Raw genomic sequence first — 16877 nt, forward strand, 5'->3', positions numbered from 1 at the left:
AGCACTTGTTTCCTGGACGAAATACTGTCTCCGTGAGGCTTCTTTCTCTCTACTACAGGGCTCTTTACCTTTGCAAACAAGCGATTTGATTGCTGATGAAGGGCACACATCTGTGAGTCACGGGCCTTCCACACAACAAAGAACTAGTTTGGAAACCCAAACTGACATGCTTGCTTTGTACAGCAGTGGCCCCTCGTAGGCTGGAGAAACCGCGTGAGCATGTGAGATTACAACTCGTTCAATGACTGTTCATTTGAGCCTCATATGTGACCACTGGTAACTGATACAATAAAAAGCAAAAACACGTACCTTTTTATTTTTAGGGACGGCGCTTTCTGACATTTATGACTCAGGAAGGCCCCACAGCATTTTCCTGGATCTCTGTGTTTCAGAGCTCTAGCTATGGGGGTGAAACTGTAGACTCAAGTTTCCTAAATAAGTCGACATTGGGTGAGACGGAGCATTTGTGCCTCAGTCCTGCTGCCTCCCAGGGAGGTGGCGGGTATTTAACGGCAGACTTAGACCAACACTCCCTGAAGATGGCCGGGGACCGCATCTTCTGCTTCCTTCTGCATGGGACGACTGAAACACTACACTGAATGAGAAAACAAGTGTGGGTAAGTTATGAGATGTAGTGGTAATGGTACAAATACAACAAGAAAGAAGGGGAGGGAAGTGGATTTGGCTCAACTGATAGAGCATCTGCCTACCATATGGGAGGTCCAGGGTTCAAACCCAGGGCCTCCTGACCCGTGTGGTAAACTGGTCCATGCACAGTGCTGCCATGTGCAAGGAGTGCCGTGCCACGCAGGTGTGCCTCCCGCACAGGGGAGCCCCACATGCAAGGAGTGCACCCCACAAGGAGAGCCACCCCATGCAAAAAAAGCACAGCCCGCCTTGGAGTGGCATCGCACAGACAGCTGATGCAGCAAGATGACACAACAAAAAGAGAAGCAGATCCCCAATGCCGCCAAGAATGCAAGCAGACACAGAACACACAGTGAATGGAAACAAGAAAGCAGACAGTTGGGGGGCGGATAAATAAAATTAAATCTTTAAAAAAAAAAAAGAAAGAAGGGGCAATGGCAGCCCTGGATACTTTAAGAAAAGTGGATGGTTATGCACTTGGTCCTGACATTTTATTAAATTTTACTTGAGATATTAGAAGATGACATTCCAGCTACCACCACCACTCCACCAAAAAGAAAGAAAAGAACACTGTGCAGTGTTTATTGTATATGAAACACAATACTAAAAATCTAGAGGGCTGCAGACGAATGGAGCAAGTACCCAATCCATGGGAAGGGAATTCCGAGCTGAGCACAAGCTGAACCAGCTCCACCAGGACGCTCCAGACCTCACCTGGTCCAGGTCAGGTGCCAGAGTCATCTACGGGCTCTGTCCCCTTAAACTTCCTAAATTATCCAAAGTCAAACTCTCCCACTTCTGCACCCCTGTTCCCTGGCCCCCCACCCCCACTCTCCACCTTGGCTCTGAGCCTTGGCGTCTACCATTCACCCTGTCTCCTGGGTAAAATTCAAACCCCTTTCCCTCACCACAAGAGCTCGTTTTGCTGTCCTCTTCTCTGTCACCATTGTTCAAGTCTAACACCCATCACCTGAAGCAGGACGAGAGCTTCCGAACAGGCTCCCTTTCTCCCAGCTCTCTGCCATTCTGCTACAGAGTAGTGGTTCAAAAACAAATCAGAGCATGTCACTGATGTGGGCTGTGGGTGGGAAGCTGGTCATCTCTTCGTAGATAACCTGAGCTGTATGTGTCCTGAGCTCTGTGTGGGGGACAGTAAGAAGCTGCAGCCCTGCCCTTGGTAACCATGGCAACAACTCCAGTCCCAGGAAAACAATTCAGCAATGCAAACTCTATATATATACCATTCAGTCCAGAGAGCCTCTGATAAATAGTGATGCAGAAGCTTAAATAAACTTAAGCTTGGGCCTTGAAAGGGGAATATAATATAGCCTGTGTATGAATTCAAAATTATCTAATTCTGTGTCAAGTGTGCCTAGAAATCCAATTAAGTAATGTAGGCCCTTCAGACTTTGAATGTTCGGAAAGGATGCGTATTCAAGGTTGCATCCAGACGGAATGTGGGCGATATGTTAATTCAAAACCTATCAAAACACTTAACTAGCAAAGAAAGTCGTTTTCTTTCATAAAAGCACCATTTAACTCCCCACCCTTTTATCTTTTCTGTATAAAAGGGAACCCAAAATTCTATTCGGGGCTCGGATTTTGGGATGAGGAGCTCGGAGCCCGGCCGGTTGTAAATAAATCTTTTTTTTTTTCCTTTCCAAAATTATTCCTGAGCCCTGGCCTTTCTATACACAAATAACTGAACCTCTCTCGACTTCTACACCACCACCGCCTTGCTTTACAACCACGGAGAGTTATCTTGCCTGGAAAATGAAGACAAATTGCTCAGCACAGCTTCAAGCTCTTTCTGCATCTGCCGTCTCATAATGAAGACACACAGATACACATTCATACATCTTTAGAGACACACTTAAAGAGGCTCAAGAACCACGCCTCTGTGTCTTGGCTCCACCTGTTTGCTCTCCTGGAATCCCCCTGCTCCTGGATCTGCCAGGGGAAGGCTGGTCTTTCAAGGACCAGCTCATCTGTGTCCTCCCAGGAGCTTTCCTCAAGCCCCCCCAGCTCCCTTGCCTCCAGGAGGGGAGCATGCAATGCTATTTATAGCTCCTCCTGCGGCCAGAGCAACACCTGACAGTCACTGTGTGTGCCTGGGGGTGGGGAGTGGGGAGAAGGAGCTACTCAAGGAAATCAAAGCAGCAAGATGGCATGCTTCTAAAATAACAGAAATAGACGTGACCTAAATGTACAAGAAAAGTCATTGCAATGAGAATGAGAGGCCCCGGACGTTGTGTGCAGACTTTGACAGAAGAAGGAGACAAGACGATTTCAGGTCCTTTTTTATTTTCAGGTGATTTGACGTGGCATTCTAGTCCATTTCACTTTCAGCACCGAAACAGTAGAATTCAGCCTTTAAAGGAAACAAGTCTTTCATTTCCATATTCACCAGAGAGAAGTAATTTGTGAGGTGTTTAGAAAAGAACCTGAGTTCTGGGTATCAGCAGTGCAACTTCTGAATGAGGCTAGTAAAAGTGAAAAAAAAAAAAAAAGTGATACATTTCTTCTATTTATCCAGAGATAAAAGATTAGCTAGATTATAGATTATAGAGTGGAATTTCAGTATTCCCAGAAAATATATGTCCCTAGGTACATATATAGACAATGAGGAACATGGGACTTTGGACCAAATTCCAATAAAGGATATTCAAATATACCACAAGGAAATTAAAGGACTTGTTTCAGTTACAAAGGGGAGTGTGGGAAAGCAGACCAGTTGTCAACTTGTAGGGCTCTTCTTTTCCATTTTCTGCTAGGAAGGAAATACATGAGTTCATTTCACAAGTGCAGATTATTTCCAGACAAAATGGTGGAAAATGATGTCACGTGTCCCTTAGGATAAAACTAATCAGCAGTGAATCTTATGTCATATTAAAGGGAGAACAGCAGAAAGGAGACCAAGTTTAAATCTGAACCCTCTTGCAAAGTATTACAAGAGGTGTCACCTGAACTGAAGAGACCCCAAGAGAAACTTCTTACAAAAAGCAGTTAGCTGGTATTAGGTTTCTTAGGGGGAAGTTGATCCAAAATGGAATCACAGGATCAGGTTCCACAAAGGACAAAAGCCAAGTCAAATCAAGTCCTTCTATCACTATATCACTAGGGGGTGAGCACTCCCCATCCTTCCCCCACCTGGCTTGCACTTGGGCGTTTCTGGGCATCTGCTCCTTCCATCTCTTTGTACTTGGGCGTTTCTGGGCATCTGCTCCTTCCATCTCTTTGTACTTGGGCGTTTCTGGGTATCTGCTCCTTCCATCTCTTTGAACTTGGGCATTTCTGGGCTTCTGCTCCTTCCATCTCTTTGTACTTGGGCGTTTCTGGGCTTCTGTTCCTTCCATCTCTTTGTACTTGGGCGTTTCTGGGCATCTGCTCCTTCCATCTCTTTGTACTTGGGCGTTTCTGGGCATCTGCTCCTTCCATCTCTTGGTACTTGGGTGTTTCTGTGTGTCTGCTCCCTCCCTCTCTTGGCACTTGGGCATTTCTGGGTACTTGCTCCCTCTGCCTCTGCCTGGACTGTTGTTTCCCACTTTCTCTGACTCACAAAGCCTTACTCATTCTTTATGACCCAGTCAGATGTCACATCTGTGTCATCTAGGGGAACTCTCCCACCCTGGCCCTGTGTCCAGAGGCATCTCTTTCTCTGTATATACATTTATTATCTCTCCGCTCCATGATCGTTTACTTGTATGTCTCTAAACCGAGCTGGTTTCATCCTGCAGTTACCAAAACCAGGCTCGGTGAGTGCCTTCTTGATGGAAGGCTGAATGCATCAATGCATTAGTGAAGATGAGATTTCTACCCCGTCCTTGCAAGCCTTCACTTAATAACTTCAGTCCTGGTTTCCAGTATCCTTTTGTTATAAGGAAATGAATTGGATGGTTTTTAAAATAACTACAACTTTTTAAGATTCTGAATCAGTTCATGATCACAGCCCCACAAGCCACCCCAAGAATTAATGACTTAGTGCATTATTTATTTTTTCTTTATAAATATATGAAGATGGGCAGCTCTTCTGACTGTCTCCAGTGGGCTCACTGGTGTGACTACAGTCAGCTGGCTGGGATGACAGGTCCAGGATGGACTCACACACTAGAGGCCAGGGTTCTCTCCCAAGTGGCCTCGCCTCCTCCTTGTGCCAGACCAGCGTCCTTATTGGTGGTCTCAGAGTGGAGTTCCAAGAGGGCAAGTCCAATTCCCAAGTCCTTTCCAAGCCTCTGCTTATGCTGGACGTGCTGATGTCCCTGTGGCCAAAGCAAGCTGTGCAGCCAAGGCCAGGCGATATGAGGGGAATTTAGACTCCACTTCTTGATGGACAAAGAACTGTAGTCATCTTTAATGCACTGCAACTTCATAGAAATGCTATTAGGTTAATTTTTGTCGTTCGGACTATTATGAATGGGGTCTATTTTCTGCTTTGCCTCTTTCCAACATTTCTACCCGTAATTTTAGGCTCTTAACTAATTCCATTGGTTAGCCTTTCCAGGTCAATGTTAAAGAACATGGATAAAAGAAAGCTCCTTTATCTGGTTCTGAACTTAACGGGACTGCTTCTGTGAGCTCCCTATTTACAATGCCAGCTCTCAGTTTGAATAGGCATTCTTTATAAATGAGGGAAATTATCCTCTATTTTATTTTGTTCAAGGTTTTTGCTTTGGTTGTTTAATTACTTGTTCATCTTGAATGTTAACAAAAATCATCTTTTAGTGTGGTCGTGGGGGATTGAATCACGTGCCCCACAAATGCACGTTCAGGTCCCAACCCCGTGGTGTGAACCCATTTGTAAGCAGGACCTTGGAAGATGGTACCAGTTAAGCTGTGCCCAAATGAATGAGCGTGGCCTTTGTCCAATAAGGCTGAGGTCCTTATGGGCAAAGGACCTTGGGCACCGAAGGAGAAGCCGCAGGAAGGTGCCAGACGCTGAAATCCAGGCAACCCGGAAGGAGAGAGGAGATCAAATTTCACATTCCTTCTAGGTTTATCTCAAGGAAATTCCTCCTTTCTTAACCATTTATAGACAAGTACTCACACCTACAATCAGGTAGGTTTTATTGCCTGTACAATAAGTTACTTCTCACAGGTACCATGACGAAGGAGTGGCAAAACCAGGACTTCTGAATCCAAGGCCATTACTCTTCCCGTGGGACCTGCCAGCTGACTCATCCTCTACAGCCAGCCAGGTTGCTCCAATGGAGCCGGCTGGTAGGCCCTGGGCAAAAGACGGGGAGCACATCTTCCAGCTAATTAAATCTGCTCTTAGAGCAGACTTAGCAGCCAAGTAACATCACGACTAGGATTGCTTATAATTGCGCTCTAACAAAACCGATTGTCCAAGAGGTTTAAAATATACTGAAATCAAAAACACAAAGAACACTTGGCTGGGGGCTGATAATAGCGTAGATCAACTAGCCATCCTTTTTGTTTTTTTGAAGAGACATTCCAATCTCAATGCATTCACTTTCTTTTGGTTTTCGATCTTCGCCATTGTACCTACTGCACTTTGTACCCCCTCGACAGCTTTATTATTCTGCTTTGGAGTTTTACATTTGCATGATCCAATTATACATAAAGATGCCACTTCCAGAAATGCTCCGTGACATTTTCAATAACTGAGAAATTTTTAATTAGCTTTAGACTTTTATATCAAAATTGGCAAAAACTTACTCCTAAGATTTTCCTATGTTCCTTTCTGCAAAATTAACTTAATATTAAAAGGTGCCTAGGGTTTCAATGTTTGAATCTGACTTACAGAATGAATAATTCAGGGCTAAACACAAGTAGGGCAAGAACCAAGGATTTCGATGATTGCTCCTTCTCATACTCTGTATTGGTTTATAGACTGGCCACATGGTTTAAGCCTCATGGAATGCTGACTCTTTACCTCATGTCCCATAGATACAGAAAGCTAGATTCACCTAAGCACTGCCTTTTCTTTCAAGTATCTAACCCCATCATCAATACGAACTCTCTACCACCTTCTTGAGACTGCCAGGTTCCCATTTTACTGCAAAGTTTAAAAACCTTAAAGAATATAATAAAGGTTTTAACTATCACTCAAATGTAAATTAGTCCCGCTTTGTGACTAGTCATCAAATACTATTTATTAATGCCTACCCTCTGCTATGCATTTCGTCTAAGTTCATAGCCATTTTATTATATAAATCTCATTCATCCTTCTAACAATCCTATTGAGACACTAATGGCTCCATTGAACACTTGCAGAAAAAAGTTACTATTCTAGAGCTTCACTCGCCCAAAAGCAGAAGCAGCCTTTCACGTTTGGGTCTGTTCCAGCCCAAAGCTGGTGCTAATTTCCTTTAAGCCATCAGCAAGAAAGTCATGAGCCCCCTGTGCACCTCAGTATTTACATTTGGAAAACCGGGGCTAGAGAATGTGAAGGTGCTTTCAGTCCCAACCTTTGTTTAATGGGACATACCCCAGCAGGCTTGCCTAGTTCCCTGGGGTGAGCATCAGGCTTTTGTCCCCGCCTGTCTAACAGGGGCAGGGCCAGAAGATAGCCTTCCACTTGTTCACACTGGGTTGTCACCAAGTCAGGGAAACTGAGAAACCGATAAAATGTCTAACTCATGACGCTGAGCTTCACAAACAACTGACAAGTTTTGCCAGTTTAACAGGTTCCCTTTTGAATTGCTCTGGGAGAGAAAAGTGGTGGAGGCGGCTGAGCTGTTGAGAAAATGGCCTTTCTCAAAGATTTAGTCTTAGAAAACGCTCGATCTTAGGCCATTCATTTTACGACTTGCCTTCAAATGAATCTTGCGCCACCTGGAAAGTGAGCAAGATGCATTTCTGCAGGTTCCAGACGAGGTGCTTTTGAAACCAGTAGCTAAAGATTAATGATGAAGAATGCCCCATTTCTCATTTTGTGGTTGTTTTGCTGACCTTCACCCACTTCTGTCTGTTGGTGTGAAACAGTTGAAAACAGCAGCAAGAGAGGTTGAAGAACTCTCCAGACAGGTCTACACTGCAATCTACTCTTAGCAATGTGTGGCAGGGGCTGAGCATGCCCTACACGGTTACTGCTCCTGTTCAGGAAAGGGGATTGTCATGCCCTGAAAGTGAGAAGAGAGAAACTTGCCTTTATGCTCTTTTTATCCCCAAGTCCAGAGGATCCATCAGTGAAAACAAAAGCTTATTAAATGCATTGACTTTTACTTCATCCAAAACAGCTAAATCCTTTGGGGTGGAACAGTAGTTCCCTTTAAAGTCACTGCGACTCTATGTGATACCTTTAGGCTAAAATTTTCCCTTCGATGTAATTAAATCTCTGTAATTGTAGTTTATGGCCTAGCAGAGTCAATTTTTGCCTGTGTTAACTCATTTCTCACACGTATTCAGCATTCACAGAGCATAGCACTGTAAACATTGCACTAGGTTATCATAGAATTGTCTTCCCTGCTTAGCAACCACAGAAAAGGGTATTCAGAGCTCCAGGAAGAAAAAGAGAAATTACGTTTCTTAGTATTTCTGTATATACTGTACTCGCCGGTATTATGAAAATGACCATTAAAAATGGCCTTCCAAAAGAAGAAATAATGTACAAATGAGAAATTGAGACGTGTGATTATTCTGTTCACCAATCCACAACATTTTTGCCAAATACATTCTTGAAGTCACAAAGTCAATGCGGAATCTGAAATTTGAAAATCATGTCTGATTTGTATGTTGAACTTTGCATTGCTGTTTGTCGCTCCTGTCTCATACATAAACATGAACCACACTTGGAAACACAGGAAAATACCATCCCACCTGCCTCCTGCAATATGCCCATGTCGTTGATTATGCATGCACTTCTATGAATGATTTGATGTGACGTCAAAATGTACTGTGGCTACCCTGCTTTTCACATTCCGCTCGGCCTAGTTACGGACAAAAAAGTCTGTGCATTCCGAGTTACAGAAGGAATATTTATGTCATGAAAATGCCATGTTCAAAGTCAGAGAACTGGAGAGACTTAACCGGCCATGAACTTTTAAAAATAATGTGTATCAGGTTTTAAAAATTCTAGAGAGGGAAGCAGATTTGGCTCAACTGATAGAGCATCCGCCTACCATATGAGAGGGGCAGGGTTCAAACCCAGGGCCTCCTGACCCGTGTGGTGAGCTGGCCCATGCGCAGTGCTCTCATGCAAGCAAGGAGTGTCGTGCCAGGCAGGGGTGTCCCCCGCGTAGGGGAGCCCCACACACAAGGAGTGCACCCCGTAAGGAGAGTCACCCAGCATGAAAAAAGAACAGCCTGCCCAGGAATGGCACCGCACACACGGAGAGCTGATGCAGCAAGATGCCACAACAAAAAGAGACACAGATTCCCGGTGCCGCTGACAAGAACACAAGCAGACAAAGAAGAACACACAGAGAATGGAAACAGCGAACAGACAATGGCGGGGGGGGGGGGGGGTGATAAAAAATAAAATAAAATAAATCTTTAAAAAAAATTCTAAAGAAAGAAAATTTGGAAAATGTGTAGTCTTAAAGAAAATAAAGATCACTTGAAAATCCAATCTTGCCAAGAAAATCAGTTAACATAGTATTTTTTTCTGTTCACAGTCTTTTATAACAATTTGTTTCATACTGCAAGACTATTTTATAACTGCTTATTATAAAGGATACTACAGTGAATCTCACTATCGCAAAATCTTTCCATATATTTATATTTTCTTGGAGTAAATCCCTAGGAGGTTAACTGAAAAATCAAAGGGAAGGCATATATTTACAGCTTTTAAAAACAAAGTGCAGCATTACCTCTGAAATTCATTGTACTGCCAGTAGTGACTTTTTCCTTCATTTCTGGTCAACATTGGGTGAAGTTTTATCCCCCTCAATTTTTCCAATTTAAGAGGAGAAAAAATGGTTTCTCCTTGTTTTATTTTGCACGTATATGAGTTAAAGGGTAACTTATTTCATCATTCTCCAATATGCTTATTAGGTGTTTATTTTGTTCTGTGATTATACATAGTCTTTGCCCGATTTTTTAAACTGTTGTATTAACTTTTCATCTTGATTTGCCAGATACATAAGAAATATTAACCTTTTTTTCTGACACATAAACTAAAAAACTATGTCCTAAATTTGTTTGAGGAATTTTGACATCAAAATGTTTTCAACTTCTGCATAGTTGAATCTATCAATTTTTCTATATAATTGCCATTTTTGATGTTTGCTTAGAAAATCCTTCACATATGATATATTTATGTCCATCTCTACTTCCTTCTCATTTCAGCATTCTTTTTTATATGTAACTATGCAGTGTACCTAAAGTTTGTTTTTGTGTATTTTGTGATGTAGCCTCCCTAAGGCTATTCCAGGTGCTGGGACAGAGCCACAAACAAGAATGACAAAGTGTTTATTTTTTTATACTAACACAATGTAGTGGGGGGAAATAGAATATAAAGAACATAATACATAAATAGTAAGAAAATACTTTGTGATGATCATTCTACAAAGAAAATCAATTGGGGGATAGGAGTCGGAGCTATGTGGTGGCTACTTTGAATTGGGCTGTCAGAAGTTATTAAAGTGTACAACCCTAGGCACTCAAAGTAGGAACAGAAGCCTGGGCCATGTGCCAACCAGGAAAGCTGATGCCATGCTGAAGGGGCAATTTCAATGTGATTCAAACACAGACAGGGAACCTAGCTTATTTTTTATTCTATAACTGATCGAATTAGACTTGCCATCAGAAGACTAGCCAGAGGGGGCTTATTCTTTGCAGAGAATAAAATCCAAAGAGCTGGCATTAGATTCTGAAGACCCCTCCGAAGGGCAGACTGGTCTGGTGGGACCCTCTTCTTCAGTCAAACTCTGTAATGCGCATTTCCGTGGGGCAGCCCTTGCAGCGGAGGTGGGCCCTGCACTAGTGGGCAGCTGAGGCCAGCCTGTTCCCGCCAACAGGGGACCCATTCTGCCCTGAGCCACTGCCCACCTAGACCTCCAGGGCACATAAATGGGCTCTTGCATGACCGCAGGGCCCCTATGCAGGAAGGAAAGCTATTACAGGACCCGGGACCTGCTTAGACAGACAGGTACTAACCTCTCAGTTCCCGCCTGCCCTGCGAGGACTCATGCCTTCTTCTCACCCAGCGTCAACTCCAAAGCCCAGGAGAAAAAGGGTCACAGGCTCCACTTAGCACAGTCTTTCTTTCTCTTACAGCCACAGGAAGTGACCGCCACCTTTCTTTGTCCTAAATATCTGGAACTATCCCATACCTCTTTTTTTTCTTTGCTGAGGAAAAACCAACATTCAAGCAAACAAAGAAACAAAAAACTGTGTAGGCTGAGAGGCGGGTGAGGGCCCACTCTGGCCACACAGTCACCTATCAGAACATTCTGTGCTGCTCTCTGGAGAAGCCGGGCCTCAGGGACCCTACAGAGCAGCTGGAAAGCAGGTGAATCAAGCTGTGAGCAATTGTGGCAGGTGTCACGGCAGAGCGGGAGTTACCGACTACACAACAGGGGAAGTTAACCTAATCTAGGGACTGAGAAATCCTCCCAGGGAAAAGGCACTGAAGCCAAGAGCTGACGGACGAGCTGGCATTGGGAAGTGTCGGGCAGGGCCCTAGGGAAAGAAAGCAGCGGAGGAAATCTGCAAGTGTCTGGAGGCAAAAGGAGCACAGAATTTGAAAACCAGAGAAAAAATAATTTTGCTGGGTTATGGCAGGAGGTGTCGTGGGGAGGGGGAAGGGCAGGGGAGGTGGGCTGGGGCGGGGCAGTGAAGGGCCTGATAAAACCCTAAGGCAGGGATGTGATTCAATTTCGATGTTATGACCCTGGTTCTGAGGGCAGTGTGGGAAATGCGAAGGGCAGAGAAGGCTTGGCATAGAGCAGCAAGGAGGCAGTTCAAGGAGAAAGGTGAGAGAATGAGTGGCTTGGGATAAGTAGAGGAAGTGGAAGAACTAGAGAGGAATGTGGCCCTGCAATTCCACCCAGGAGAGATAAAAATCTGCATCCACATGGAAACTTGTCCGTGAACGTTTATATCAGCAAAATTCGTAATAGGCAAAAGGAGGAAGCTGCCCAAATGCCCAGCAACAGAGGAAGAGAGAAGCAAAAGGTGGTATATCCATGCAATGGGGTCTCAGGCCAGTAAGGAAGAATGACATGCTGATGTTTGCCACAACTGATGGCCCTTGAAAACAGTATTCCACGTGAAAGAAGCCAGTCCCCGAGGGCCACACAGTGATTCCATTCACAGGAAAGTCACAACAGACAGAAAGTAGAGTATGGTTACTTAGGGCAGAGGAGTGGGAGAGAAGATGGAGAGGTGGTAGGTCAAGGGCATGGGGGTTCTTTTGAGGTGATGAATGTATTCATCTGTGACTTCATCCAATTGCACACTTTAAAGGCATGAATTGCATGATATGTGAATTATAGCTCAATACATCTGCTTAAAAATTTTTTTAAAAACCATTTTTAAATAAAAGATTATAGGATGCAGGCATGTCTCTCTACTTCCCCACCTTCCCAGAAACAAAATAATAATAGTAAAGATAATAATATCACTCCACAGAGGGGTCGAAGTGAGAAGGAAACTGTTTTGGAAAAGGATTCCTGTCCCATAAAGACTCTGGAGTCTCTCTGCTGTACTCAACAGCGACAGGTAAGATTCTAAGGCAGAAGGTCAAGTGTGAAGTGCATTTACTAGCACAAGGTGGGGATTTCCATTTTGGGGGCTTCGTTGTCTCTGTGCCCCAGACTTCCCCAAGGCTGTGAAGCCCCTGAAAACAGATATTCCCACCACACTTCCCTGGGGATTCCCAAACAGTAGGTCTGATGTGTGGCCCAGGAACCCGTAGTTTCAGAGGCACCCCAGGTGTCCTGATGTTCAAACTGGGGAATCGCTGGGCCATGGGGGCATCCGTTGTCTCTATCTCGTGACTCCATTTATACACAGCTCTTTAAAACACACACTAATCTGTGCTGACAGCAGATCAGCAGCCCCCTGGGATGTAGGGTGGCAGGGCGGGCTGGGAGACGAGAGGACCAAGCTGCCTTGGACACTTCCGGGGGTGATAGAGAAGTTCATTATTTTGATTGTGTTGATGGTTTTGTGGATGTTTAAATATCTAGACTCAATATGGGCAGGTATCATGTCAATATACCCCACTCTTAAAAGCTATACATATCCCAGCAGCTTCCAGTGCTCAAGGTCAGACAGTCTTGGACCAAATTTTGCCACACTTTCATGCATTAGCAAGCAGGTGCAAAAACGAAGTCCCAGGCTCCCAGCTCTGGGTCACTTCAGGTGCTCCCGCAGCTCCTATCAGGGGAGGTCTTGAAGGCAAGAGTCTACCAGTGATACTGTTAGTGAGGCTCAGGGGGAGGGGCCTCCTGAGTCACCCCCAAAACGCAGGACGAATTTTGCCAAGCCTGGTACAGTTGCAGGTATGGCTAAGGCGCTGCCGGGAACCTCACGCCCTGGGCGTGGAGCGGCAGGGATGGGTGGCTGATATTTCCAGCCCATCCTCCTCTTGCAGTACTATTAACTAGAACCGTGCTAACGATCCAAGTCTCTGGGGCTGTTGGGAGACAAACAGGACTGAGGCCTCTGAAGAGTCCCTCTGGATGTGGCTTTTTTCAAGAGCCTCAACTGTCAGCTGTCACCCGCAGAGTAGCTCTTCCTGATCCCGGCAACCCGCTCCTGCTGTGGGGTAGATGAAAACTAAGACACTCATTTATATCTTTTACTTTACATGTCAGCCTGTGCCGATATGTCTTGAAGTAAAATACAGTCAATACAACATACGCATTAAAAATGTACCTCGTTACTCCATTCTTTCAGAGGTGGTGTCTGGGGTGAAAACATCAGTATATCCATTTCCATTCTTTGCACTAAAAGAAAAAGAAAAAAAAATACATTTAAAAGCACTTTGAAAAAATGAAATAGGGTTTGACTAAGATCTGTTTAAATCAAAGGTAGTGATTCCCGTTTCTGGAATTGTCCTCTAGAATATTCCAAATTACTTCAAACTGATGCATAACTTTGATTTTCAAAAATAGTTATCATTTCAACCAATCATAAAGGCCATACACTTCCGTAGTTAGAAATTTGGAAAGTACTAAAGGATAGTTTTTAGAAAAATATAAAATCATGACTCTCGCACAAAGACATGTCGAGTATTTTATTTAACTCACTATTTAATGAGAAAGCCTGTAGGGTGTTATAACTGGCTCAGAAGAGAACTTAAAGACCACACAAACACAGGCAAAGAGCATGCTAAAACGAATTTATAAATCAGGGCAAGACCGGTCAGTATCCATTGGACAAAATGGATGAATTATTTGCATCTCTATGGCCAAAATTATTTGCAATACTCTGAATTTTCTACAATTTACAGCTGTACAACAGCGCAGAGACAGTGATGACCTGAAACGTGTGCGAGTCCGAACATTCAGTAACCGCCAACCCCCCCTTTTTTTTGGTCCACTTCTTTCACAGATCGGAAAAAAAAGAAAAGCCTCCGGAGAAATACACATAATCCGGAGTATATATGGGGAATTTATGGAAGCCTTTTGAAGCAAATTAAGCATAGTGTATTAAGCACATTAGACAAGTGCGCCATTTCGGGACACACTAGGGTCCTGAACGGACCCCCGGGCACACCTGCCGGGCACACCTGCCCTGCGCATCTCCCGCACGCTCACAGCCAACCGCGCCAAGCTTCGGGGGCCGTCGGGGGCCCGCGGGCGGCGCTCGGGGAGCGCAGGGAGGGAAGGGTCTCTGCGCAGGGCCCGCGGGCCGAGAAGGCAAAGGACTTTCGGACCCGCAGGGGCCGAGCCGCCGGGCGGGGCGCCGCCGCCTCCTTCCCCGCCCCCGGGCCGCGCGGAGCCGCGGGGCGCCCGGGGCGGGGCGACCTTTGCTCGGGCCGGGCTGCGGGGCGAGGCGGCCACGCCGCTTCCTGCTGCACCTGCGGCCCCTCCCACCCCGGCGCGGTTTCGGTCAGACCCGCGCCCGCGCCGGTTTCGATCCGGGACGGCGGCGGCGGCGGCGGGGAGGGCGCGCGGGGGCCCCGCCGGCGGCGCAGCCGGGGACCGAGCGCGGCCGCGATGCGCACGCCGGCGGCGATGACGCTCGGCCTGGTGCTGGCGCCGTGCGGGCTGCTGCTCAACCTGACGGCCACGCTGGCGCCGGGCTGGCGGCAGCTGAAGGGCTTTCTGGACCAGCCGGTGGACGTGGTGCTCGTGCAGGGGCTGTGGGACGTGTGCCGCGAGCAGAGCAGCCGCGAGCGCGAGTGCGGCCTGCAGGACGCCTGGGGCTACCTGGCGGCGCGGCCCGTGCTGGCGGCGCGCGCGCTGCTGCCCACGTCGCTGGCCACCACGGGCCTGGGGCTGCTGCTGGCCGCGCTGGGCGTGCGCTGCTGGCGCGACGAGCCGCGACGCGCGCTGGCCGGCTTCTCGGGCGCCGTGCTGGGCGCCGCGGGCCTGCTGGGGCTCGTGGCCGTGTCGTGGTACGCGCACTTCCTGCAGGACCGCGACGTGCTGCCCGCGCCGCCGCCGCCCGTCACCGCGCAGGCCAGCTACAGCCTGGTGCTCGGCTTCCTGGGCAGCTGCCTGGGGCTGCTCGGCGGCCTGGCGCTGGCGCTCAGCTGCGCGCCCTGGTGCGCCGAGCACTGCTGCCGCCGCCGGGGGGGCGCGGGCTCCGCGCGCCGCTCCAGCGTCAGCACCCTGCACGTGGAGTGGCCCGAGCCCCCGCTCGCTCCCGCCATCAAGGCCTACGGCGCCGGGCAGCACCTGCCGCGGCCCGCCGAGCCCCGCGCCGCCGCGCGCCGGGTGGGCTTCCCCATGCCGCGGCCGCCGCCCCGCGCCTACACCAACCCCGCCGACGTGCTGGAGGGAGAGCGCGGGCACCCCGCAGGCGGCGCCGCGCCGCCCGGCCCCGCCTCGCTGCCCTGCGACTCGGACCTCTAGGCGTGCGTCCCTTCGGGCCCGAAGACTCGCCTCTCCGCCCCCCGCCTCGGCACCCCAGAACGTGCTGCTGCCTTCGCCTTCGGAGATGCCACCCCGGACACCCTCTTGTAACTGGACGCGAGGGCGAGCCTCCTTCCCCGTGGCTGCCCTGGACTCCGCGGACGACTGGCTAAGGCGGTTTAGCTTTCGCCTCCAGAGCCATCGGGGACCCTGGATAGAGTGGCGGGGTTATACTTTTTAGCTGAAGGCTGTCTGGAGAGGGTGGCGTTGGCATCGTGTTGTCCAGGGACAATGACAAAATAAGTGGAAAGCAGCAAATGGAAGCAATTTAATATCTTGACGCCAACAATATTCCGAAATACTGATGATTCGCGCACCAGTTCAGGGATTATACTACGAATTTCTCTCCGTCGTGTAAGTCATGTTCTTGCAAACTCGCAAGAGGCCAATCTATTTCTGGGTATGTTTGATTAAGGCTCCTTAACATAATGACAGAGCCATGCAAATATCAGCAGCTTTTGTGACTTATGGAATGAAATAGCCTGATTAATTCAGATCCACGTTTCTCCGTGCCTAAGTTGGATTTCTCTTTTCTATCACTTATTTTTGGTGTGAAAGTTGGATATAACTCCAAATTTTATCTTCTAGAAGTCAGAAGGAAAATGAAGGGACTGACTCTTATGCTGTATTATGTTCCTTGGATACCTCACCTTTTACACAGTGGACATTTAATATTTGCTACAAAATGGAAAATGAAAGATCAAAAATCTCTTAGATCGAAGTATATATTTATATATTTTCTATTTATAAATAAAATTTGAAACCAGTTTCAATAGACCCACAAAAGCTTTGTTGTTTCCAGCACCACCTTTGGGAATTTAAACATTTATTACTCACAATTTCTGGGCCACCCAGGCACCACTTATGAAATCTAGTACTAAGGTCTTTGCACTTCCTAGCATAAGACTACAAAAGGCAGCCAAGAGGGCCCATTAAATCCCCGATTTCTTTGTTTTCAGGTTCACCCTATTCTGTGCAAAGCCAAGTCTATCAGTGAAAAAAAAAACTGGAAGCACCAGTTTCCGCTGGAGGTGAGAATAGAAATATTTTCCTCTTGTAACGTAGGGCTTAAATTCCCACATAGGCAGTGTTCCATGAGACTGAATCTCATGGCAAAGCGGCAGGGCCGACTTTAATACCACGTAGTTGATTTGGAGGTAGGAATATTTAGCTCAGTAAGCGTTACTAATAGAGAGCTATATCGGAGAATTAAAACAGCACGTGCTCTTTATT

General features: G+C 46.9%; 1 protein-coding gene and 1 long non-coding RNA gene across 2 annotated transcripts; one reads left to right on the forward strand and one right to left on the reverse strand.

Moving 5' to 3' along the window:
- Positions 1 to 291: 291 nt before the first annotated feature.
- Positions 292 to 14424, reverse strand: LOC131276609 (uncharacterized). Its single transcript, XR_009184076.1, has 3 exons — positions 14281 to 14424; positions 13438 to 13508; positions 292 to 595 (listed from the first exon to the last, which is right to left on the reverse strand). It is a non-coding gene; the product is annotated as an uncharacterized lncRNA (long non-coding RNA).
- A 176-nt stretch (positions 14425 to 14600) lies between these two features.
- Positions 14601 to 16417, forward strand: CLDN23 (claudin 23). Its single transcript, XM_004479666.3, has one exon. The coding sequence runs from the start codon at positions 14724 to 14726 to the stop codon at positions 15582 to 15584; it is 861 nt and encodes a 286-aa protein (XP_004479723.2). The 5' UTR covers positions 14601 to 14723; the 3' UTR covers positions 15585 to 16417.
- Positions 16418 to 16877: the final 460 nt, after the last annotated feature.

This window comes from Dasypus novemcinctus, chromosome 29 (assembly GCF_030445035.2).
Source record: "Dasypus novemcinctus isolate mDasNov1 chromosome 29, mDasNov1.1.hap2, whole genome shotgun sequence".
Classification (NCBI taxonomy): Eukaryota; Metazoa; Chordata; class Mammalia; order Cingulata; family Dasypodidae; genus Dasypus; species Dasypus novemcinctus.

Excerpts from the sequence above, each read along its gene's own strand:
- CLDN23 (XM_004479666.3), top strand. The coding sequence starts at position 14,724 with ATGCGCACGCCGGCGGCGATGACGCTCGGCCTGGTGCTGGCGCCGTGC.